Source organism: Muscardinus avellanarius (genome assembly GCF_963383645.1).
Source record: "Muscardinus avellanarius genome assembly, chromosome: 4".
NCBI classification, from domain to species: domain Eukaryota; kingdom Metazoa; phylum Chordata; class Mammalia; order Rodentia; family Gliridae; genus Muscardinus; species Muscardinus avellanarius.
Genome location: NC_137789.1, coordinates 139,214,378 through 139,240,390, shown reverse-complemented (window position 1 = coordinate 139,240,390; position 26,013 = coordinate 139,214,378). Strand labels below are relative to the sequence as shown.

At 41.3% G+C, this 26,013-nt stretch overlaps 1 protein-coding gene across 5 annotated transcripts in view; it reads left to right on the top strand.

Moving 5' to 3' along the window:
- Positions 1 to 26,013, top strand: part of SORCS1 (sortilin related VPS10 domain containing receptor 1) — a gene marked incomplete at both ends in the record, with an annotated part of 539,831 nt that overhangs the window by 477,658 nt on the left and 36,160 nt on the right. For all 5 annotated transcript variants that reach the window (XM_080694691.1, XM_080694692.1, XM_080694694.1 and 2 more), the window contains 3 exons: positions 15,764 to 15,950; positions 21,126 to 21,259; positions 23,652 to 23,775. In XM_080694691.1, the coding sequence (XP_080550817.1) occupies positions 15,764 to 15,950; positions 21,126 to 21,259; positions 23,652 to 23,775 (445 nt within the window). The remainder of the gene's footprint in view (positions 1 to 15,763; positions 15,951 to 21,125; positions 21,260 to 23,651; positions 23,776 to 26,013) is intronic.

Below are 26,013 nucleotides of genomic sequence, written 5' to 3'. Positions count from 1 at the left end.
ATATGGTATCAGAAGCAATTAAATTGGAAACAGCCCAATGCATGGATATATGGGGAAGGGGAATTGAGGAGGGAGCCGGGAGAAAGCCCACCAAGTGCTGTGTGCATGTCACTCTTGCTATGAAATGCATTATGATGTGAGAATATAATTCACCAATAAAAGAAGAAAAGAATATAACATAGCAATGAAAAAGAACAAACTGAAACTAAATGCAAAAACTTGGAGATGAATGTCATCTTCAGTATTTATTTTAAAAAATCATTGGGATAAAGAAAACATTGTACGAATCCATTTAATGAGACATCAGAAATAGGCAAAGCTGATTTATGATGAAAGAAGTGAGAATAATTGTACATTTGGAGGGGAAATGACAAGGGCTTTGTGGGGGAAGGGAAATTTCAGTTACTTAATCTGGATGATGGTTAATAGAGATTTTCCTTTGCAAAAATGAAGCAGCAAACTCGGCATAGTGGTGCACTCGGCTGAGACATGTAGATCTCAAGTTTGAGGACAGCCTCAGCCGTGTACCAAGACTCTGAATAAGCTAGCAAGACCCTGCTTCAAAACAAAAAATAAAAAGGGCTGGGGTTGTAGCTTGAAGGTAGGATGGAATAAATCCCCAGTAACACACACACACACACACACACACACACACACACACACACACACGCGAGAGAGAGAGAGAGAGAGAGAGAGAGAGAGAGAGAGAGAGAGAGAGAGAGAGGGAGGTGTAGGTTGCATATTCAATTATATACATTACTCAGCAAAATACTTAAAATATTTTATGAAGTCATATAAAATACAGTACTTTCAATTTAGATCTTTGGTAAGGAGAGAAAAAAATACAAAAAACACTTCATAGACTTTCAGAGAAGAAATCATTTTCTAAACCAACATTCTACCCTGATTCCTTACATAGTACATGCTAAGATCTTTTCCAGAGACATAAGCAACCTGATTATGACACTCTGAAGTGTGTCTCCTATGAAGTAATAGATGTCTGTTCTGGGGAAGAATTTAGATTGTTTTATTTCTAACAACACAATAGAGCAAGCTCTGAAAAAGATCTTTCCCTCCTGGTCAGCTCTGACCTTTGCACAAATAATGGAGAATCCACTTCAGGGAGGAAGCCAGGCTCTCTGCTGTTACACCTTGCCTTCCCTGTAACACAGATCATCAGGCATCCCACACTGGGCTGAATGATCTGGGAACAGATTGAGGAATGTGGTTCTTTAGATGTGTGAATTCATCCCTTCAGGGTGCTAGAAGGGAGAAAAAAAACACATCAAGTCAGTTCATTCCACCTGAGTGAGCAAAGCTAAACCAGCAGGGATGGAGTCTGCTGCCTTCTGCTGTCAGACATGGTTCCTGGATGCTTTTATCTCCTGGTGCAGAGCATGAAGCCAAGGCCACCGCTGTCCTTGAATCAGAAATCCTAGGGACATCACATTAAATGGTGGATTTTATGCTAATTATTCATAGACACTTTACAGAAACAACCTCAGTTTCTTAATTATTTTTTGGACCAAACTCATAGACGTGGGTGAAGAGTGGGTTAAGCAATGCAAACAAAAGTGTTTTGAGTGGCAGGGGTGCATTGACATTTGTCACAATAAAACACCAAGTTGAAGGCCGGGCGTGGTGGCGCACACTTGTAATCCCCATGCTTGGGAGGCTGAGACAGGAGGAATCGCACAGGTTCGAAGCCAGTCAGCTGCTTAGTGAGGCTCTCAGCAATTTAGTGAGACCCTGTTTTCAAATAAAATACAAAATAGGTCTGGCAGTATACCCTGAAGGTAGAAAGCCTCTGGGTTCCACCCCCAGTACCACCAAAAATAATTAAAAAAAAAACACCAAGTTGAATATCCAACATTTATTGAGCATTAACTTTTCCAGTTGGAGAGCTTCATGTGTCTTATCTCATTTAGATTCCAGAGCAACCCAATGCAAATGGATACTAGCATTATTGTCATCTATCAATGGCACAGCAGAGGAAAAGAAACTCATTGAGACCACACAGGGGCTCAGTAGCAGAGCCAGGAGCCCAGTTACAGAGTTGTTAGAGACTGGCCTTTCCATTGCTTCTCTGTGGTTAAAGGAACATTTTCTTGGGCAAAACTACATGCACTTTTCAAGCTTCTGTAGAAACCCTCACTGGGGATAGACATCTCTACAGATGAAGGAGTAGAAAGAAAAACCATTTGTGCCTGAGCTGGTTTGCCCTACACCTGTTCCTATGTTCTTAGACACTGGTTAGCTAATTTACCAAACTTTTCCATGTATCCATGACTTTTGGATCAGTTTTTTGAAAGCCCTCTCAGCAAAGACAGATGTTACATCTTCTGTTGGGTTTCTTCCTCTTTTCAAAGCCATGCCTGTTTTGCAGGCCAACTGTGTACCTGATACTGTTTAAAGAGTAAAAGGAAGCATATGATAACAATGCAGTATCCAAGAAGTTCAGAATCCATTTATAGTTCAGCAAATTTCTTCAGAGGCTTGGGTATAAATTAAGCTAGAAATTAAAAGCTTAAATTCCAAACCAAAAACAAACAAACAATTAAAAAATACCCACTATGTGCCTCCACTGGAAACATATGGGACTTCTCTATCTTCCTTGAAATCCCTAAGAGTTTATCCTTCACTCAAATTTGGTGAACCTAACTTATTTTTAAAATTATTTTGGACTCTGGCCACAAAAATAATAGGAATACTTTATAGCAATAGGGATATTTATATCATGCCTCTGATGTGTGCAAAACAGAAAGATCACCAGGTGCCAAAAGGATCCAGAGGTCTCTGCTGCCTTTTGATATACCACAGTTGTGAATAATGCAGAATTAGGCAAAATATTCACATCCCCAAATAAAACTTCAGAGGCCCTCTACTACTGAACTACATTCTCAGCCCCCCATTTGTTTTTAATTTTTAGGCAGGGATTCACTAAGTTGCCCAGGCTCTCCTGGGACATGTGATTCTCCTGCCTTAGCCTCCTAAGTGGCTGGGATTACAGGTGTGTGCCACTGCGCCAGGTGGTCTATTTTTGGTTGGTTTGTTTCCCATTTGTGTACTAAGGCCTGTGCCTCTGTTTTATGATTGTGTTTCAACTTTTTCCTACAGTCTTTTTATCTTTAATGGAGCAAGGTAGAGCTATGAACTAATACAGACCTTCATCTTTGTTCTCAGTTACTTGCATACAAACCCATCTCCTCTGCACATCATTTAAAGCATGGACAACCTAAAGAGCCAACTGCCTCCCCAGACAGACATGTGTGTCAATATTTTGATCCTCATCATTTTGCAAAGCGCCAATTTTATGTCATGTATTTTTTATTCATGAGTATACTTATTTTATTTGTGGAAATACATGTTTGAGTTAACTAGGACCTCTGCTATATTGAGCTTTTTATGAAAGTCCAATCACAGGAATACTAAAAACACAGAATGAAATACTAATTTATCATCCAGGTGTGGCAGAGCATTCCTGTAATACCACTACTTGGAAGGCTGAGACAGGAGGATCACAGGTTCAATGACAGCCTCAGCAATTTGTTGAGACACTGTTTCAAAATAAAAAAATAAAATAGGGCTTGGGGTGTAGCTCAGAGGTAGAATATCCTGAACTACCAGGGGTTCCTAGTACCAAAAAATAAAACAATAAACAGAATATCATTAAAATAGGAAGCATTTTACTTCAGGTTTCAATTTCAGAATCTCTGCTCAATTTGCCTAGCATACTGATAGAAAAAAAATTCAATAAATGTGTGTGGATTTGGATAAGCTTTTCCAAGAAGAATAGAGATAAATTCCAAATTTAAAAGGGAAAGACTCTTAAAATTTGAATATCATCTAAAACATGTTAAAATCTCCATCTGAAATGAAAATTTTCTTTATCCCCTACTATTATATGTCTTAACTATAACATAAAGATATCAAGGAAGCTAGGTGAACTTGTCTGCATCCCAGCTGAGTCAGGGGGGTCACAAGTTCAAGACCAGCCAAGGCAATTTAGCCTGACTCCATCTCAATATAAGAATATAAAGAAAAGGCCTGGGCTTGTAATTTGTAGAAGAGTACTTGATTAGGATTGCTAGGCCCTGGATTCAGTCTCCAGTACTGGGAAAAAATAAAATCAAGGAAGACATACTTTTTTCTTGTGGTATCAGAGATTGAACCCAGAGGTGTTCTACCTCTGAGCTATAACCTGAGCCTTATTTTATTATTTTTATTTTTTATTGTGAAATAAGGTCTCACTAGGTTTCAGAGGGCCTTGCTTAGTAGCTGAGGCTATCCTAGAACCTGTGTTCCTCCTTAGTACTGGGATTACAAGTGTGTCCCACCATAACCAGCCCAATGAAGACATTTATAAAGCTAGAACAAACAAGAAAATTTCTCATTGATATAAGAAATTCAAAGGCAAGGTGCACTGATGTTAGCATATAATTTTGTGTGCAATAGTATGTACCCAAGCAAGAATACTGAAGATTTGGCAAGTGTAAGAAATTTAATCCCTTCCTGCAAATAGTTTATGGGACTACCCTCAAACTCTAGATGACAAACATAGCTCTATAGCACAGTATCTTCTAAGCCACATATCATAGCTCACCTTAAGTGTTACTCAGAGAGCTACATAACTATGTTCAATTGATGAAAAAATTCAATTTCTGCAACCCATCCCTGATGCTTTTAGAGTTCTCTCCACACATACCTGAAGGTAAACCATCATTAGCAGCAACAAGTCAAAGAGAAAGACCATTGGGCAAACTGAAAAGAATATACACATCCATAAATGCACACATGCACCCACACCACAGTGGGTTCAGGAGTCATTTTTTCCTTAAGAACAAAGAAGAATTTACCCAGGAAAATTCTACCGAGATAGGGAGAATCTCTGGAGACGTATTTTAAGAATCCAAATATTTTGCAACTGCAACTGACTTTTAGGAAGTCATTTGTAGGTGTTTTTCACTGAAACCCAAGATACAATTGGAAGTGGCATCTCTGGGTTTGGAGACTCACTCAAGATAGATGACTTGGGATCATTAGTGCACACCTAATGAGCCTATAGACATTGAACACGATAACAACTTCCCAGAGAAATCCAATGCAAGAACCTGCAGGCTCAGGATGGATGGTGAAGGGCCTCATCAGTCTTAGGAACTCAAGGAAACCAATTTGAGATGTACTCATTTGAGAGAAGCACTAGCCAGAAGTAGTGTCTGCGTGCTGCAAAAGACAATTAAGTCTGTTCTAAATAGCTGTAAGAACAAAGAGATGCAATTCTTTGCATACTTTAAGACTCTAAAATTAAATCCGAGACCAGGGACTGAAATTAAAACTTTGATCTGTAACTTGTTTTAATACTTCAATTTACATACAAAGACTGAAACTTAATGAGGAAAATTCATGGTTATAACCTTTGTGAGGTTTAACTGTGAAGCACGAGGGCTGTATTCTTATTAGATGGGTTCATATGAGCTATAATTTTATATACATTGAAGACTTAAGAGGGCATAAAAGTACCCATGATGTAATAAATCTTCACCAATATTGTAGGATGCTGCTAGCCAGCCTTTGGACAGGAGAGAAGATGGCTCTTGATAAAACTCTTTATGAGATGTTCCTTCGCTTGAATTCATGACCGAATTTGACCTACTCTGTTATTTAGAGGGAATTCTATTTGGAGGCTTTAGAAGTAACACAAAGAATTGGCAGGCAGTTACATTGGGGCAGGTATCAGATTTGAAGCCGGCTCCATTCCAACATGAAGCCATGGACATTTTCTCCTTACACAAAGGAGCAGGAGCTGACTTCAATGAGCCATGAGATTTGAGACTTTCCCATGTATTAATCCTCGCTCCATTCAGCTTTATTTTCTTTGACTTTAACAAGGTAATTGAGCCACTTCATTTCTTCTCCCTTGTTCCTTGGGGTTAAAAAGGAAGAAGGAAATGGGGCAAGCAATACAGCTTGTCTTTAGCCAGATGTCTGGTGTCAGATTGCCTTAGTTAGAACTTGTTCTGGGATTCCGTTTCTCTCTCCTTTTAAAAGTGGTCCACACAAGTTGGAGTATTGCTGTTCTTTGGGTCTCAGAGGGAAACTGTGCTACAAATTTCTGTCTGCCTTGATAAGTGGGGAAAGATCGGTGGCTCAATACCAAATAGCTCCAGTTCAGTGAACATTCCAGGGGCTAGAGTCCTGAAATAGTCTTCTGTTTGGAATAGTCTCCTTGCTTGCCAGTTGAGGACCTGTCAGTCTAGCCTCCCAATTCAGCCTCAGGGTTAGCAATAAGACCCAAGTTAGGTCTTCACCACACACACAATCCTTCTTCCAGCTTCTGGTTTTGGAGTTTAATATTTATATTTCATATAGGAGGAGTTTTGTTGTTCGGTCAGTCAGATTGTGTTATGTCCCATTTACAAGTGAAGGAGTAAACCATTTCCTGAGGTTTCTATGGGCTCTTCTCAATCTGAGTATCAGAAGTATTTAGAAGCTTAGTTAGGCAAAACTCAAGGATCCAAATATTCAGAGAAGGGCCTAAAAGCCCAGCCATTTACATTTCCTCTTGTAAAAGGTGAAATACTATGTATCATGTCTTTGGCACTTGGCCTTGACAGATCTGACTTCTCTGGTGAAGTCATTAAGCCTTACTATCTATCCTCTTCATTGTGGTGGCTCTTCCTCTCCAGGTTAGGCCATCCAAGTTCACTGTCGCCTTTGCTGGCAGAGAGGCCCAGGAGGCTGGTGTACCTCGGGAGACACCTGTGCTCTAAAAAGCCATCTAAAACAGGCAAGGGCAGGAGGTGGAGAATATTCTTCAATTACGCAGGTATCTGGACATCATAGAGGTGTCCAGAGCCCAAGTTTGGCATAGAGGTGTCCAGAGCCCAAGTTTGGCAAAAGGGCATGATTCAAACGAGACTCTCTCCCAGCTCTCAGCAGTGGCAGCTTCTCATGAATACCAGAAAAGACCAAGAACTTGCTTGAGGACAGAAGATGGGGCAGGTATGACATATTTCATAATAGTCAGGCTTCTCCTGTGCTAGAAGGCCTCAGTTTGCCACTATAAAAGTCACCAAGGAAGGTCCAACACATAACAGTTGTTTCTTGATTACTGCATCTCATTCTTTGCCAAACACACCATCAAAGGACCTCACAAATACGCTTTGCAGCTTCCGTAGTATCCCATAGGCCTCACATATGACTCTGGAATCTCTTATATCACTGTTTCCTGAAGAATTATGTCCACCTTGACGTGCCTCTAAAGGTTTTGGTTCACAACTTTGTTTCATGCTGTTCTAACAGACTAAGAGAGACTGAGTAATATATGAACAGAGATTAATTTCTTACAGTTCTGAAGACTGGGAAGTTTAAGGTCAAGGGGCTCATATCTGGTGAGGGTATTCCTGGGCACCATTACATGACAGAAGGTAGACAGACAAGAGAACACGTGTTCACACAAGTGAGTAGGGAGTCGGATTCATCTTTTTATCGGAAACCCACCTGTGCAGTAACAAATCCAGTTCCACGGTAATGGCATCAATCCATTAATAAGGCCAAGTACTCCCCTCTTAATACCGTTACACTGGGGATGAAGTTTCTAGCCCATGGACTTTGGAGAGAACATCAAACCATAGCAGTTTGTGATGCTTCTAAAAGATCCCAGGTTTCACATATAAGTGAGAGCCTTCTTCAGCACCCATTTGGGAATGAGCACAGCAGGGAGTCTGGGCTCTGTGAAGCAGGATTAGGAATTCTAGGCTTGGTGTTAAGAAGAGGTTGGTCCAAACTAATCCTGTGATTCTAGGAAATTTTAAACAATCTGAGTCTTTTAGCACTTAAGATGAAGTAAGTTAAGATACAGGAAGCCGTTTCTGCAATTTTTTACACAGTAAAAGTTTAAAGATACGTTCTCACTCTACTTTCTTAGTGACCAAGGCATGTTCTAGTGAATTCTGATTTGCACATAAACTCTCACTTTATGTGTAAGTCACATGGCAGAGTTCACTCCCACTGCGAGAGCGCAGTGTGAACAGCACCTCACTCCAGGACCCACTCTCCTGGCTGAGGAGAGGGCTTCTTTGCAAGCCAAAGCACATTGTACCATAATTTTATCTTTCTCCAGGACCTTGATAACCTGTGTCTGCAATGCTGAATGACTCCACTCTGCCTAAATATCTTAAACCATGTGAAGAAAGACATAAATATGGTTTTTTATGCCACTCGATGCTACCTAATGATTTTTTTTGTCTCAATTTGTGGTCAAAACAAATAACAACAGATCCGTCAAACCAAAGTTGACTATTTCATCCTAGTCAACATAGGATCTGTGCTACCTTCTGGTTATTTCTATATATTAGTCAGTATTCAAAATATTTACAGTATCTGGGCATGGTGGCACATGCTTGTAATTCCAGCATTTGGGAGGTTGAGGCAGGAGGATCTGGGTTCTCCGACAGGCTCAGCTACTTAGTGAGGCACTTTGCAACTCAGTGAAACCCTGTTTCAAAATGAAGAAAAACAATGTAGGGATAGGGGTGTAGCTCAAAAGTACAATGCTCCTGGGTTCTATACCCAGTACTGCAAATAAAAGTTACAGCAATAGCAGAAATAAAATGACATATTTCAATGTTTCTTATGTTAATATGATACTCTGCCCCCCTTTCAAATTTAATGAAATCCTCTTTACCCCTCATTTCTCCTTTTCTCTTCCATTCTCTCCACACCACTCTCAGGCTACTCAGTATGAACAGTCTGAGATATATTTTTTTAGCAGCATCATTCTCTAATCTCATACCAACATACACAGACTTACGGCATATATACTGTGTCATTTGGTGTTTATTTTAATAAAAAGGAGTTATACCTGTCATTTCTCTGCAAAGCAGATTTTGTTGGATTATCCTTGAGCCTTCTGAGACCAACGTCAGTGAAGCAGGCTCCTGGCACTCTGTGGAGCTCTGTGTGGACCTGGCTCTGGTAACAGGAGCCAGTTTCTGTCTGCAGCGGGTCTCTGATGCACTTTGTGGCGTCTTGGTATCTCGTTTCTGGACGGAGGCTGTCAGTATTGAATTACTGCAGCATTTATTCTCCTATTCTTCTCTAAGTTCATGATACAAGAACTGATAGGTTCATGCACTTTCTCTGCCCAGGTGAATCTCCTCTTCATTGTGGCCATTTGATACATTTGTTTTTCTATTGCAGAAGTCAGCAATGCCATGGGAGATCCCCAAATGCATTGATTTCACGTGGCTTCCGCGCCATTCTCAGGCACTTCTTTGGAGCTAGTCTTCTTAGGTCTACATCTATTTTAGAGCATGTGACTAAAGGCCAGTAGATGTGAAGAATTTTAGGTGATAATCCAGGGGGGTTGTGGCCTGGATTCAGTTGCAGAAATAATGGCTTTGATTTATTAGACTGAAGTAATTCCCAATTATACACAAGACCACCTGGCTACTAAAAATGAATACCATTTGTTGCTCATATTCTCTGTCTTCTTTGTGGTTTAACCAATACTGCTTCAACCAGAGGGAAGAAAACGATGGAGTATGGAATTCATGCCAAACCCATCTTTAATTACACATATCTATGTAAAAATGTTGACAGAGGGGGAAAATAAATTCAAGCCAACAATACAGTCGAAAAAGGGAAGAAAGTGACCTCCTGTCGTTATCATGAACTTTCCCAAACTGTGAAAAATATTATATTTAACTTTCAACTGAGCAAATTCAGGTCAACGAAGTAAACCACAGATGATCTAAAATTGTTTGGGGACTCTCTACCTATGTGACTTTAGCCATCTTATGGAGCCTTTTGGCACCTCAGTCTTTCTAGTATATAAAATGTATATCACATGTGCCCTTTCTAGCTTCCAGGTGTCTAATAGCTAAATATATAAGGAAACATTTTAGTGAACAAATACATTAGAAATACATAATATTCAAGCCAAGCATGGTGTCACACACCTGTAAACCCAGTACTTGGGAGACTAATATAGAAGCATCACAGGCCCCTGGGTTCAATTCTTAGTACAAAACCTAAAATTGAAAAGAAATTAAAAAAAAGAAATAAATGCATAATATTCAAATTTCATTGAAAAAAAAAACAAAAAAAATAAGAAAAAAATTAAAAAGGATTAGCTATAAGCATTATGCAAGGCTCCTAGGATTCAACCACTAAAAACATCCCAGCCCACTGGGGCTTACACACAGGACCGTAGTAAGCAGCCAGCAGCATGCTTTCTAGAGAAGGTAGCTCATCTTGGCAGCAGGTATCATGGGACTTCTCTTGGTGATTATGCTCCAGTCCACAAATAATAAGCTTAGTACTTCCATTCCAACTGTAAGCATTTAGCATCCTAAGGCATCCTGGTGAAACTTTATCACCACATTAAAATTGAAAAAGAGAAGCATCAGCTTATGCTATACTATATTATTCTATTGCTTGATCCAGTCACAAGAAAAACACATTCAACTATTCAACAGGCTGAACTAAAGGGTATCATACATATATATACATATATATATATATATATATATATACACACATATATATACATATATATACATATACATATATATACATATGCATATACATATACATATATATATACATTATATATACACACACACACATATATGTATGTATATAAACCATAGGTACTATAGTATATATACATATATAGTATATGTGTATATATATGTATAAATATATAGTGCACACACACACATATAATTCCTAATAGCCTGATTCTGTGATGGAAGCCTTATGATTCAATCATTTGTACCTTAAACCCTTCCTTTCACATACTACATACATAGAGAACATTATTATGAGTAAAGATTAAGGGCTCTGTCAGGCCAGAAGACCAGCATAACATCCAGACAGAACTTGGAGGGGCTTTATGTAAGAGAAAAAAGGTCTAAAACCAGACCAACAAAAGAAAGATAATATCAGATGGAAATAGCAAGGCACAGTAGTCCCAAACACTGGTAGCTAAAACTTTCCTCTCCCTAGACTCTGGGGGACTACTCTCTCTCTCTCTCTGTTGACGGATGATTGCTCTCTCTCTCTCTCTCTCTCTCTCTCTCTCTCTCTCTCTCTCTCTGTTGAGGATGAGCTAAATTAGCTCAAAGTATGAATATCTGCGATGGACCAGCTCGGTCAGAGCACTGGAGACTGCTGGGACAGGGTTCTTGGAAGATGGGCAAAGAAATTCGGCTGTTTTCTGCAGAGGTTTTTCTGCAGTGATTTCTCCTCCTTAATGAAATAAACTCCTTCAAATTCCTGTTCATGGCGCTAAATGTGGGGATTCGTCCATGGGACTTGGGAGAGAGAAACCTGAAATGACTGGGCACAGACAATTACCTCTCTGCAACTGACAAAATTTATTTCCCAAAACCAAGATTCTTATATCCTTCCCCCAGTGAGATTCCTAGTAAAAAGTGTAAACACCAAAGAACAATAGTGAAGGACACGTAAAAAAGGAGACCTGTAAACTCACTGGTCTTGAGATTAAGATTAGCCCAGGATCTTGTGATTAAGGCCAGCCCCTTGGCCTTGCAGATGGGTGGCCTTAGAGGGCAAATTCCAAAAAGGACAGGAGTCACACCCAGAGATTTTTGGAGAACTCGGCTTTTAGAATCTCCTTTAACCCTTTTGGAACCTTCCGTTCCTTAGGCTTTGTCCATGTCCTCCTCTGTCTAGTAACTTCTTTGAGCTAGATGGGGACGAAGTTGGGGGTCCCAGCTTTAGGGTACATTTATGCATGTAGTTGGCATGGGGGAATCAGATGGGTCCAAGCCATGTATGTCTATGACGATCCAAAGGGCAGCAATAGATGTCTGTCAGGTCCTGTCTGTAACACCATCTGAAGTCTGAAAGCTTCAATCCTATGAGACAACACTCACAATACATTTTAGCAGACAGGGCCCAAAAAGCAACATGACAAGAAGACATAGGCGAGTTGATTCCTGTAACTATTCTTTGATAAATATTATTGCAGACTTTGGAGTCTTTAGATTTAATTGTCAGATGTACTCCTCTAGCCTCTACTATCCTGCTGCTGAGCACTTTCCTCTTGGGAATACACAAGCGGTAGGCTTACTAGAAACCTACTCTTCTTTTAATGATCTATCTTCATCACATACCACAAACCTTTCTGCAACCTGCTTTTAATCTTCTGATTTTTTATCCTGGTCCTTTCTTTCCCATTTGGGACAATCTTAGGATAAAACTTTACTTCATACAAAATGCTTTCTTATTCTCACAAGATTTCCTTTCTTTATCTCCATCAAAACTTTATACCTGCACACTTATTATATCTGTCTTTTGTTCTGACATACTAATTTCTTAGCCAGGTGGCGCCTTTTTGTCTCCGGAAAGTGCACGTACTAAGTGCAAGGGTCAAGAATCTCCCTGGCCCTCGGCTTTATTGTATTGGGCAGTATTAGTTGCTCATCAACAAGAGTGCTTTGAAGCTGCACACAAAGTTTATCTTTCCTATATCCAGACCAGATCACGAGGAGAGGAGGTAAACAGAGGCACTGGTTGCCTTTCTTGTAGTTTTAGGGCCAATGGCCTCAGTTGACTCTTAAGGCTTTTACTATAGGTTAATGATTAGAATGAAGGGCAAAGATAGAGAGGAACTCTGCATTGTAATTATTGCAGCCTGAATGCTTGCACAGCACCTAAGCTCTGACTAGATTTTATTATAGCTTGGAGCAAGGCAGGGGGAGTCTAAGGGCACAGACATATATTACCAGAAAATTTATCTTCCACAGACTCAGTTTCTCCCATAGTCCTGATTTTACATCACTGGAGCAAGTTGTGTGAAAAGTTAATAGAATCATTACCAAAAGAACAATAGCTATGAAAGAACATCTAAGAGCAAGGAGTAATTTTGACCAGAAACCATGCTCCCTCAGGGCTTGCTTTCTGTAAGCATGTGCCACGTCATGCGTGCAGTGATCACGCAGACTTCCAAGGGAAGTGGGGCCATGGCAAATCTCCCTTCCTCCTCTTGCAATCGAGGACCCTGCCTAATGTTCACACTTGGTCCTTACAAAGTATCTTAAGCCTTCTTTCTCCTCCTATGCCCCTCAGTTTTCAGTAGAATTTCTGCTACTTCTCTTATGCCAGGGTTACCCTGACTCTGTCTTTTATTTCCCTCAGACCCTTGTTTCAAAACACAGGCTCTTCCTCAGACCCATATCCTGGGTTGGCTTCCCAGCCTAGAGATGGAAACTCACCAGAGACTGGAATCGAGATTGACAGTCCACTTGGGTTGTCCAAGTGAAGGACAAGTTAGCTAGGATGGTTAATATTTATATTTATTAGTGAAAGAAATAAAAGCAATTGCAAAATAACTGAGTTCCTGGATATTTGTTTTGTAATTTGGAATGGAGTATCCTTTTCTCCCCAGCAGAGTGATTTTGTCCATGAGTAATATAATGGGGACCTGTGCTCCCTTCTTGCCCAGCCCCTGCTTCCCTGGCCCATGCAGTGCTCAACCAGGCATAGCTCAGAGGAGTGGGTCACACAGATTCATAAGATCTGAACTGCTTTTCCTTTCCCTGTGAATTAATCTTTTAAATGTCAGCCATTTTAAACTTGGCCTTTTCAAAAAATATGATACCACATAAACCTGACTTAATCAAAAATACATTTCTAGTTCAAATTTTTTTCTACCTGAAAATGGGAAATACTATAAAAAGAAAAAAAAAAACTTAGACATGGACTGACTATGTGAGAGAAACTGACTTTTGCAAATTGGGTCTAAGCAACTTTGTTTCTTGAGACTCTAAATTGTCAAAGGCCATTTTTATTTTACAGATCTTGGATTCTGGAATGCAGACTTTATCTTTTCCTGCTCACTTATGGGAAATTTAGAATGATATTGTTTGAATTAAGCTTTAAAGAATATTGTAGGTCTTTTACAGCTGCATTGCTTTATTATTAGTAGTAGTAGTGGTAGTAATAGTAGAAGTAGTAGTAATACTAGAAATTGAACACAAGGGCATTCTACCTCTGAAATATGCCCCCAACCATTTTTCATTTTTTATTTTGAAACAGGATCTCCTGAGTTTTAAAGGGTCTCACTATGTTGCTGAAGCTGGCCTCAAATCTGTGGTCCTTCTGTTTCAGCCTTCAAAGCAGTAGGATCACAGCCATACCAGACCTGGCTCATAGAAGTGTGTGTGTGTGTGTGTGTGTGTGTGTGTGTGTGTGTGTGTGTGTTGCTGGAGATTGAACCCAGGAGGATTCTACCTTTGAGCTACATCTCCAGCTGTATTTTTTATTCTTTATTTTGAATCAGGGTCTAAGTCACAGAAGGCCTCACTAAGTAGCTGAGGCTGGCCAAGAACCTGGGATCCTCCTGTCTCAACCTCCCAAGTACTGGGATTGAAAGTATGCACCACCATATCTGGCTTTCATAGTTTCTGTATAATATTTTATAGATAACTAATTACTTATGTGTTATTTTATAGCAATCTTTTGAGTTCAGACCCATTTCATAGATTTGGCAACTGAAACAAAGGAATTGAATGATTTACATGAATTTGCCTAGCTTGTTAATGATGCTCTGGATTTCAAGCCCCAGGGAGATCTTCAATGTTTTACCCACAGCAGTATATCCCGTCAATCATGACAGTCTAGAGAAATGGGTTAGAATCCCAGGACAACCACTAACTAGTTGTGTTGACCTTGAGCAAATGCTGAATTCTTGGTAAATTTCAAGTTACTCATCTGCAAAGTCGTTGAACTTTGCCTACTGTCCAGATTAAGATTATGTGAAGATGCCAGGTATGGTGAGATAGGCCTATAATCCCAATACTTGAGAGGCTGAGACAGGAGGGTCACGGGTTCAAAGCCATACTCAGCAACTTAGTGAGGCTCTCAGAAACCAAGTGAGACCTTGTTTTCAAGTAGAAAGTAAAGAACTGGGATAGGGGTCTAGCTTGGAAGTAGAATGCCTCTGGGTTAAATCCCTAGCACACACACACAAAAGATTGTATGAAGAACAAAATGAGATCATTTTCATAGCACAATATACCAAAGGATAAAGGAATTAACCACTGTTATCTTAAGCACTAGCAGACTGAGTCCACAGTCATATCAAGCAAAGTGTCTTCCCATTCGTCCTCCAACATGTTAGGATGATTCAAAAGTCTCACAGACACTGACTGATTGATTACCCTGTCAGGTATGCTATTTTTTTTTTGTTTTTGTTTTTGTTTTGTATTTTTGGAGAAGGTACTGGAGACTGAACCAAGGGACATTCTACCTCCAAGCTGTACCTCCAGCCCCGTTTTATTTTTGTTTTGAAATAAGGTCATGCTGAATTGCTGAGGCTGGCCTCAAATCCAGAATCCTTCTGTCTCAGTCCCCCAAGTACTGTGATTACGGGTGTATACTACCATGGCAGGCTATGTTGAGCTTTTGAAACTGTGTGCATATACCTTTTATTTACATGGATGATAAAACTATTACCAAAGTCTTCTAAGGAAATGAACATCAAATTAAATTTGATAATAAAGGACTGGTCACTTTTGAAGCCTTGAAACTTTGGTAGTTGGTGCCTTTAGATTTTGGGAGTGTCCATCTTAGCAAACTCCTACCTGCCACAGAGTATCACAAGGATTCTGCCAAAATGGACAGATGCTCCTGGCTGTAAGGGGGGGTCAGGGAAGTCATCATGTTGGGAGAGAGACCAAGACAACCCAGGCACCGACACCCTTCCCTCTGACGCTGGGCTGTTTTGCAGGGTGATGTTCAGCGGACGCTCATCCAAGTGGACTTTGGCGACGGTATCGCGGTGTCTTATGTCAACCTCAGTTCCATGGAAGACGGGATTAAACACGTCTATCAGAACGTGGGCATTTTCCGAGTGACCGTGCAGGTGGACAACAGTCTGGGGTCTGACAGCGCCGTCCTGTACTTACATGTAACTTGTATGTTATTACTGTTGTTGGCTTATGACATATCTTAACTGTTGTGTCCTTTTAAAATTTAATCCAGCATTTCCTGTCTGGAAGAAACAGGGTAATTGTCTCTGAGCAGGAAGGGAAGATGAAATTAGAGAGGAGGAAAGCAAAGTGTGGAAAGAGTAAGGAGACGTTCATGAGGGAACTTTAAACAATCTGGGCTCCAGGTTGCTTCAGATCCTTATTGCGCCCAATGTACTTTTTCCAGGCAGCTCCCAAGCATAACACCCACCTCTGGGGACGGGCGTGAGCATCTTGCAGAGCTCATTGATTGAAACATGATTTTTTTTCCCTTCGTTTAATCAGGAATGATTTTAAACAATTCATAGGCACAGCTGTATCAAATTAACACAAGTAAAGAAATTTTTCTCTATCTGATTATTTCTGCCTTCCATGGTATAATTAATACTTTTAACTTTTCTCCTTTTTAAAAGCATGCCTTTTCTGGACTTTTAACTGTGGACGATTTAATATTTGAGAGAAGGTCGTATAGAGGGAAGAGGATAAACAATGTTAAGGAAGCTATACTAGGAAAGAATCCCAAGAACTAGCTTTCCATCAGGGAATCTAAAGGCCTGAGTATATATGATACGATAGCAACTTCTATGTTGCGCCTGGTAAACTGTGTGTCACAAATATGGCAGGTCTGAAGGTGTCCCCCAGACTCCCGGGACTTGTGTTCATTACTAGAAAAATAGTTTACTTTAAAGTGAAAGGAGCTCCATTGTATAAATGACTTAGTTTATATTTCAAGTCACAGAAAGTACTGCTTAGTACCCATTTTGGACAAAAAAACTGCTGTATCTAGCAAAAGGTCAAGACATTCAGGGATGCTCAAGAGATTGTGTAGAGACTGAGGAGCCCCGACATGTCAGTCACTCTTGACTTTTCGCCAATGGACACTTATGACTGAAGCACTTTGAGTTAATCCACACTACCTTCCTTGAGTCTAAACAAAGTTAGGCATGATTCTGTTTGCCAACTGGATTTCTCCCTTTTGGGCTATACTTTATTAAATTCTTACTGTGTATGGCAGCTGGGCTTTGCATGAAACAATTTTTATGTATATTTTCTCAATTTTCAAATTAGTCCAATGAAATAGGAACCATTAAAAACTCTCTAAAGGTCCTTAGAGCAAAAGCATCTCTGAAGAGCAGACTTATTACTAAGCACAGCCAGGCTCAAGACACAAGTCCACCCTTCTCAGAAATTCCAGCTCTTAATCTCTAAATTCTGGACCAGTGTGGTGAATGACTTCGGGTTAGAGGATCTTCTCTCCTGGAAGGTGGCACAAGTGAATTTTGGTGCCAAAGTGTCAGGTTACAGAGGTGAGGGACAGAGTTGGCTTTTCAGGGAGAAACAGAAAGCATGGAACCTCAAAGCTAGGCAATCTAAGTCGGGATCCTCTGCAAGTCATTCCAGTTCTCTGAGCCTAGATATTTCTCTTCTGTCAAATGGATGCATATCCCGTTCCCAAAGGTTTCATCAGGCAAAATAGCCAGCAGACTGACATCTAGTAAAATTTGATTTTCCATCATCACAAAGTAATATGTGCATTTGGACTTAGTGGATTCCAATGTAGAGGAGAAATAGCAGCAATTCTTAGCTTGTCCAATGGCCATTTTGCCTCCACTCCCTCTGGGGGCACTCCCAGAAAAACCATGTCTTGTCTTACAAATGCATTCCCTCTTCTTTCCAGTGCTGAAAAACGATTTGATTCCAAATCAGAGGTTTTTCAATATGGGTTTGCAAAGGTCATCAGAAACAAATGGAGCTGATGTTCCTGCTTTAATGTTTCCAGGAGTGGGCCAGAGCTTTCACGGGAGCCTGGGTAATCTGTTGAAGGCTGACAGTTGTAAATTCCTTGGGGATAGTATTCACTGTGCTCTGCTACTTTGCAAACTAATGAGACACGTGATGTGGCCAGCATTGCCTTCAGCTGGACGGGCCGAGAATTTAGAGGGCAGGCAGATTTCTGCTCTGGGAAGCTGCCTTCTCACAGCCATCTTGCAGGAAAAAAATCACTGACAACTCTGCAGACTGGTAGAATGGGAGGTGAAAAGAGATGAGGCAGAGGCTTTGTTCCTTCTTCGGCCTACCTCCTTCACTGCAGCCTTACCGAGGAGCAATTTGCAGAGGTCTTTATGGCCCCGCCTTAGGATAATATGATACCTGTAGTGGAAAACTAAATAAAAAACAGGGGCCTCTGCAGCCATTAACACAGTCATTATCTTGACCTGCAGACATAGGATTGGGGTTTTGGAAAGTTTGAGGTAATCAGTCACCTGCCCCAGAATTAAATTATAACAATGCTTTGTTCTAGGTCCTATCTTAGACCTATTGAATTAGGATTACTGGCAATGTGGCAGCATAATTGCTTTGAACAGACCAGCATGATTGTCATGTACACTGAAGTTTGAGGAACCTTGTTTAAGCATCTCCTCCTTATAGGCTACAGTTTTTACATTTTCCATTATTTCGTTCTTGTCATTTCAAACAAATAACGATATGCTATGTATGCACTGTTTAATCAGGTGGTCAGAGGTCTCTAGAACATAAATGCTAGAGGGCTAGAGGCAGGCCAGAGCAGTCAGTACATATGCACACACACACATGCACATACACACATATGCACACACACATATACACAGGTATGCGCATGCATACACATATGCATACACACACGTATGCACACACACACACACACACACACACATACACACAGTGTTTAGTTGCACAGACATCAGCTGTGTCCTGCAGCACAAGAAGGATATACAAAAAAAGAGGAGGGAAACCCAACTCACACAGGTAATTCCCCAATTCTCTCACCCAAGATTCATATGGAGTGATGCAGCGCCACCTGCTGTCCATTCTGTGCATTGCCGCACCTGTATGATGGTGCAGTATCAGCCAGTTTAGTCAGCTCTCCACATAGTCTGGGGACCTTTAAGGGCTATAATTTCCACTCTGTGGCTCCTTTAGGGTGGACTTCACCCTCTTTGCAGAACAGAGATGCTTAATATATAGGCTTCTGCACGACAGGAGGTAGGTTTTCACATCCATGTAAAGTAAATGAACACAAGAGACAATAGAAATTATGAAAGATAAATTTTATTCCTCTACACAGGTGTGTATATAACTATATCTATCCATATAAATAAATAATATATATATATATATATATATATATATATATATATATATATACTTATTTATTTATTTCAGCACCTTCAAGGCAATATGCTAGCCAGTATCTTCTTTCCTTAAAAATATCTAAGTTCAGCTAGACATGGTGGCCCACACCTGTAATCCCAGTATTTGAGAGGCTGAGACAGGAGAATCGCAGACTCAAAACCAGTCTCAGCAATTTAACAAGACCTAAACTCTGGCACCCGAACTCATACCCAACTTGTGCTCGCTCAGTGCCTCTTCCAGCTCCTCGGCCCACCCTTCCCACCCTATCTCCATTGCAGCTGGTTTGACTTCCTGGCGTCTTAGCCAACATGGCAAACATGCCTTCCCCTCCTGGTCTTTACATGCCTCTTCCTCACCAGAGTCTTGCAAATAGATTCCTTGGTACTGTCTTTCACTTTGCTCAGGTTGCTGCCCACATGCCACTTCCTCTGAGAAGCCTTCCTTTGAACACTCTGTCTAAATCAGCCCTTTATCTCCTATTTCTGTTTTTTGTGTTCAACACTTTCTCCCCTTAAAAAATCCTAAGTTCTACCAGTGCCACATGTCCCCAGCACCTGAAATAATACCGAGTGACTAACAGTACTCAAAAACTACTGATTTAGTGGATGGCCACAGTTCACTAGCACGATGCCATTGACGCCACTGGTATAATAACATGTAGACATTGTCCCTGCTCTGATGCTCTGCCTTAAAAAAAAATTAAGGCTTATATATAAGAGCAACAAAGCAAACGAACCACTGTGAACTAGAACCGGGATTTCTAGCACAGTGCATCTAGTTCTTGTCTTCTGATTTGTTTCCTTCAGGTCAGGGGAGTCAGGAAGAGCCCTGCAGAGGAAGGGCTGCTGGAACTGAGACCCAAAGGCTGGCAGGTACCATGAGAAAGGTGTAGAGGCAAAGGCCCCACAGAGGACCGAGGTGTGGCCTGTGCAATCCATAAGAGTGAGAGTGAAGTGCGTGTCCCAAAGCCTGGGACTCATTCATGAGAAGCCCTATCCACTTTCACACACCCGTTTTCTGGACACGCTTTGCCCCAAACACACTGTGTCCCATGTTTCTCTAACGAGGCAGATGTATGCTCACACTCACACATGTATTTTATACATACACCAATCTTTAAAATGCAACAAGGGCCAGGTGTGGTGGCATATTCCCAGTACTTTGGGAGGCTGAGATGGGAGGATCGCAGGTGCAACACCAGCCTCCATTAGTGAGTTCCTGTTTCAAAATAAATTAGAACTGGGGATGTAGCACAGGGTTCAACCCCCCAGTGCCCTCCCCTCCAACTGCAGCAAGGAATAAGGAATAATTACTAGTAGCGTGGCTTGGGAATTTATCCACCCATCCTCCCAACCTGGGTCTATGAAGCCTCCATGATCCTGGTTTATCTCTAAGGAAATAATCTCTTGGATAGAGGATATAGCTCCCTGTGGAATTTTATATTGCATTTGTTTGTTTAAGGTTTCATAAATTGTCTATTTTTTAACATTTACACATCCATAACTCAGATTTTAGACTTGTAGAAATATCTATAGATAGCCAGGCGTGGTGGTGCACGCTTATAATCCCTACGCTTGGGAGGTAGAGACAGGAAGATCACGCAGGTTAGAAGTCAGCCTTGCTGGCTTAAGAGAGCCTGTTTGCAAATAAAATATAAAATAGATCTGGGAGTGTAGCCCAGAAGTAGAATGGTTCCATCCCCAGTACCACCAAAAAAAAAAAAAAGAAAGAAAGAAAAGAAAGAAATATCTATAGATAGAAAATGATGAGAATAAACGGTTTGCGATAACATGGTCCTTTTCTCTGAAGCAGGGAGAGAGCAAGAGCCCTTCCTCAGCAATGGGGCTGCGATGTTTTAGAGGCTTGAAGAGTACACGTTCTCCGGGCAGGGGAGTGGAGCAGAAGCAGCTCTCCCCTCTCTACGGCCCCCTTTCTCTTGTGTCTCAGGTCCCCTGGAGCACGTGCACCTGTCACTCCCCTTTGTCACCACCAAGAACAAAGAGGTCAATGCGACCGCAGTGCTGTGGCCCAGCCAAGTGGGGACTCTCACGTACGTGTGGTGGTACGGAAACAACACGGAGGTGAGTCTGCGCCGCGCACGGGGTCTGCGGCAGAAGCTCAGTCATGACTGCGGAAGGAAAGAGAAGGAAACGCTCTTGCGTGCCAGAGTCGGGGCTGTCTGCTTAGCATCTCAGCCTGCTCTTTCCCTTCCTCCTGCTCCTCTGCCTCCCTCTGTTCCTGTTCTTCTCCAGTTGGACTCTGCTGTGATCCTTGGCAGCCAGAGTTGAGCAGAGAAATGATACTCTATTTCCCCTGGAGTTCTAACAGAAGTCCTAGAATTGAGTCTTACTCGCCAGGCCTTGCTCAGAGTGTCAGAGGCAGAGAGGGAGGTGTTCAAGACAGCCAGCCTCCTTGTAACCACAGGAACAGGAGAAAGAAGTGGTTACTGAAAGGAAAAATAGGCCAATGATATTGCCCAGGCAAAGTCAACCAACATCTATCGCCATCCCCCGCCACACCCATGACACCATCCCCCCCACAATGGAATTTCACCCCAAATCAGAAGTGTGGTGGTGCCTATCTATAATCCCAGTACTTAGGAGGCTGAGACAGGAGGACCACAGTTTCATGGCCAGCCTTGGCAACTTAGTGAGACCCTGTTTCAAAATAAAAAGTTAAAAAATAAAAAGGGCTGGGAGGATAGCTCAGAAGTAAAATGTCTCTGGGTTCAATACCCTGAGCCCCCCCCCCCAAAAAAAAGTTTCAATTTAAAAACCAGTAGAAGTCAGGCATGGTGATACATGCTTGTAATCCCAGCATTCAGGAGGCTGAGACTAAAGGATCGCATAGGTTCAAAGCCAGCCTTAGCTACTTAGTGAGGCCCTCCGCAAATTAGACCCTGTTTCAAAATAAAGAATAAGCAAAATAGGGCAGGGGGGGGTGTAGCTTAGAGATCCAGTGCCCCTGGGTTCCATCCCCAGACCCACAAAAAATAAATAAAAACCAGTAGAGATCATAAACCACATATTCTAAGTCCTTTATTTTGCAAAGTAGAAAACTGAGGGGGACAGAGCACCTAGCACCAGTCTCTTCCAGCTGCTTCACTGAGAGGCAAAACCCGAGCCTCTGAACCCTCCATTAATTTTTTTTATTTTCTGCTCTCCAAGAGGCACAGTCTATTTCCGTTTTGCATTCATTCCATCCTCAGGACATAAAATGCTTTCAAATGTCAGCTGGGCAGTAGGACTGAGACTCCGAAGCATCCGCCCCAAGGGACGCCGGGAGGAGCCGCTCTAGACGGGGAAGCTCCCTCTTCTTCCCAGAGCTGCTTACACTGGGTGGCTTCCAGTGCAATGCATCCCACTTTAAAGTTTTAATAAGAACAAGTTCCTACTCTAGAACCATGCCCAGGGCCAGGGAGGAGAGCGCTGTGCACTAGGCCTGTTACAAGCCTAAGGAAGGAAGCGCTCCCCTCCTTTAGAAAGAGCTCTCCTTTATTTCTTCTGAAACCATCCATGGGAATCTGGCCCATTTGAGGCACACTGTCCATGGGCAGAGGAGAAATCAATGTCGTTTTCTTGACAGCAAGTACTAGAAAGCAGAAGTACTGAGCATCAGCTTTCTGTGCCTCCTATTCTTTGTTTTATTTTTTAAGATAAAACCAAATTCTCAGCTGACTCAATGGAGAATGCTTTTTATGCTGGACTTTAGTCTTTCTTCTGCCATACAGGGAACTGAATGAATTTTGATTTAAAACTAATTAAGAAAAAATGAAAATGAAAAGTTGGTCAGGAGAGAGGTGAGGGAGGTCTAATAATTTTTTTTCTTCTAGGTACCTGGCACTCAATTATGTTACAGGTATTACTCCTCCAACACTCTTTCTGTTTTGAATCCTCAAATCACAATCCAATTAGTACCTGTTACCATGGCAGCTACTTCCAGGAAACTGTTGATGGCACTTCTCAGAGGAAGCCGGTACACAAGGCCACTCTTTTCTACCTGGTGTCCAGTGTTGGCAGCCGGAGCTTCTGTGTTCCATCACAGTTGTGTATATATAACATTCCCTGGAGATTAATTCCTGGCAACTAAAAGGTTTTCAGTGGCTGCTGTTAAATTTGGATTAATAAGAGCCCCCTGTTCTCATTGGATTTGAATAGTTCCCTTAGGTAAAAGATCTTGATATGAGTAGGTGATGTAAAAAGAGACACGTAGCCCATCAACAAACAAGACCTACAGATTCTCCCAGCCCCTATTCAGGTTGGTACCAGGAGAGGGGAGTCAGATTCCCAAGGAATGGACAGAATCACTTGCCAGTCGGTGGCCTCTTTTCTGACTGGACCTCAGACAACAGGGAGGCATAGACAGCTCCACTCTTCACCAGGAGGAGCCTCCACAGTCACTGATGAGCTCAGAGTTAGCTGCTGTCTCTACTATAACTGAACAGCTTTTCCCTGGTATTTGTTTATATTTTAGCCCTTGATTACCTTGGAGGGAAGCATATCATTCAGATTTACTTCAGAAGGGATGAATACCATCACTGTGCAGGTCTCAGCTGGGAACGCCATCCTGCAAGACACAAAGACCATCGCTGTGTACGGTGAGTCCCCACCAGCGTTTGCCCATCACCGCCCTGGAGCTCAGAGGAGAGTGCCTGGTGCTTTGGTGCTAGTGGTCCTATTGGCCCAGGACCTTCAACTAGACAATAGAGGGCAGCGATGGAGAAAAGGCTAAGCTGAGTTTGGTCTCCTTTTTTAAGAATGTGTGTTTCAGCAACAAAACAGTGGTCACGGGACCCTAAAGGGGTTCCTTTCATTTTCTTGATGTGACCCCTTTACTCTCCTTATGCAGTGTTAACTGGCATTCATTATGACTAAGGCTAAATCTTGAATTACACTTGGGATTTTTATGGTATTCAAATAGCTAAAACCAGTCCTAAAAGAAAATAGCTAATGTTGGAACAGTTTAAAAGTTAACTTTAAGAGAAATCTCTCTCATTATCTTACTGTGTTTAAAATCTCTTCCACAACTAACTCTGCATTTGAAAAATTACACTAAAATCTGGGTGTCGAGGGATAGGCTTGTAATCCCAGTACTTGGGAGGCTGAGACAGGAGAATCACAGGTTCACAGCCAGCCTCAGCTACATAGTGAGGCCCTCAGCCACTTAGTGAGACCCTGTTTCAAAATAAAGAATAAAAAATAAGGCTGGGGGTATAGCTCAGAGGTAGAATGCCCCTGGAGTTCATCCCCAGTTCTACAAAAAAATACATTAAATCATAATCATCATAATAATAATATATAATATATAAAAATGAAAAAAGATAAATACTTAATGACAATAACAAAGCCCCGTACTAGACTAAAAGCAGTGGAAGGACCAGAACAACTGTACGTCAAGCGTAGTCAGGACTGAAGATGGGTTTGAACAAATGGCTGTACAGAACAAGTTTGTGATCAGGAAACTGAATATAATTGGAGTATTAGATGGAATGACATTTTACTGAAATGGAAGGTTGGAAATGGGGGATAGAAACAGTTTATACACAGATTGATCCCTTTATTTTTCTCCTACATAGAAAACTATACAGTTGGACATGGACTGTTACCATTTGTAGATGGTACAAATGCAAATGTTTATTATTAATATGGAAGTTGTGTATATGTATAGTGGAAAATGAAAGCTTGGAAATCAAGAATTTAAAATTAGGTAAGAGTCAGGCTTGGCGGCACATGCCTCTCTAATCCTATTGCGTGGGAGTCTGAGACAGGAAGATCACAAGTTTGAGGCCATCCTCAGAAACTTAGCAAGACCCCTGTTTCAAAATTAAAAAAATAAATAAATAAAGTTAAGGGTGTAGCTTGGATGTAGAATTCCTTTGAGTTCAATACCCAGTACATAATATTTAATATCATTTCCTATGTATTTGATAGGGAAAACATATATATGCAAGAACAAGGACTAGGAAGGCGAGGGAAAGGAAGGATGACAGAGAGTAGCTTTTGTTCTAAGTAAAAATCTTTGCTCTATTTCACAATTAGTTGGGCTCTGATAAGATCATTTAGGATTAGAATTTCCTGTGGGGAGTCAGCTTGTCAGGTTTCATCTTTCTCTTATTATCTTGCCAATTTGACCTTCAAATCCAGGGACTGTTTGTAAGCAACCATGGACATGTCTGGAGACCCAAAGACCTAAGAAGCCTGCTCCATCACTGGCTGGAGGATTTTAAGTTTCATGGTCCCTCCTCTCTCCCATCCTCCTGAGGAGATTTGGTCAGCTGGGTTAGTAAGGGGAAGTAAACCAGAGCTTAGTGTTTTCCCAGCAGGTGACCACACAGTGAGTGTGCACAGTTGGAAGAGTTTCTCCTCTTTCCTTCCCAGCCTCTTTCCTGTGTGCTGGTAATGCCTTAGGTCTTCAGAGAAACCCTAAAATAATGCAGTTGATACTGCGAATTATTTTCTCATGGGGGGTAAATAACTTTTCTTAACTAGTAAGAGGTAGAGGTGGACTTCTATCCCAAACCCTCTAGGCCCAGGTGGCATGATCTGAAATTACTCCCACTGATTGATTTTTATTTCTTTTTACTGGATGCTTTTCCCTCTCTCAGTTCCCCTCTGCTTGTGCTAATGAGGACCCATTCATTAGCCTGCCAGGTGCTCTCTTGATTAAGCCTCTGGGCAACTGCCTCATTGGAATCACAAAAAGAAATTTAAACCTGGAGGATCTTTGGGCTTTTCTTGTCCAGCCTGCCATTTTAGAGATAAAAAAAATTGTGACCCCAAATTTCCACACAGGAAATTTTCCCAAATGGGAAATTATTGATGTGAAATCATTTTGC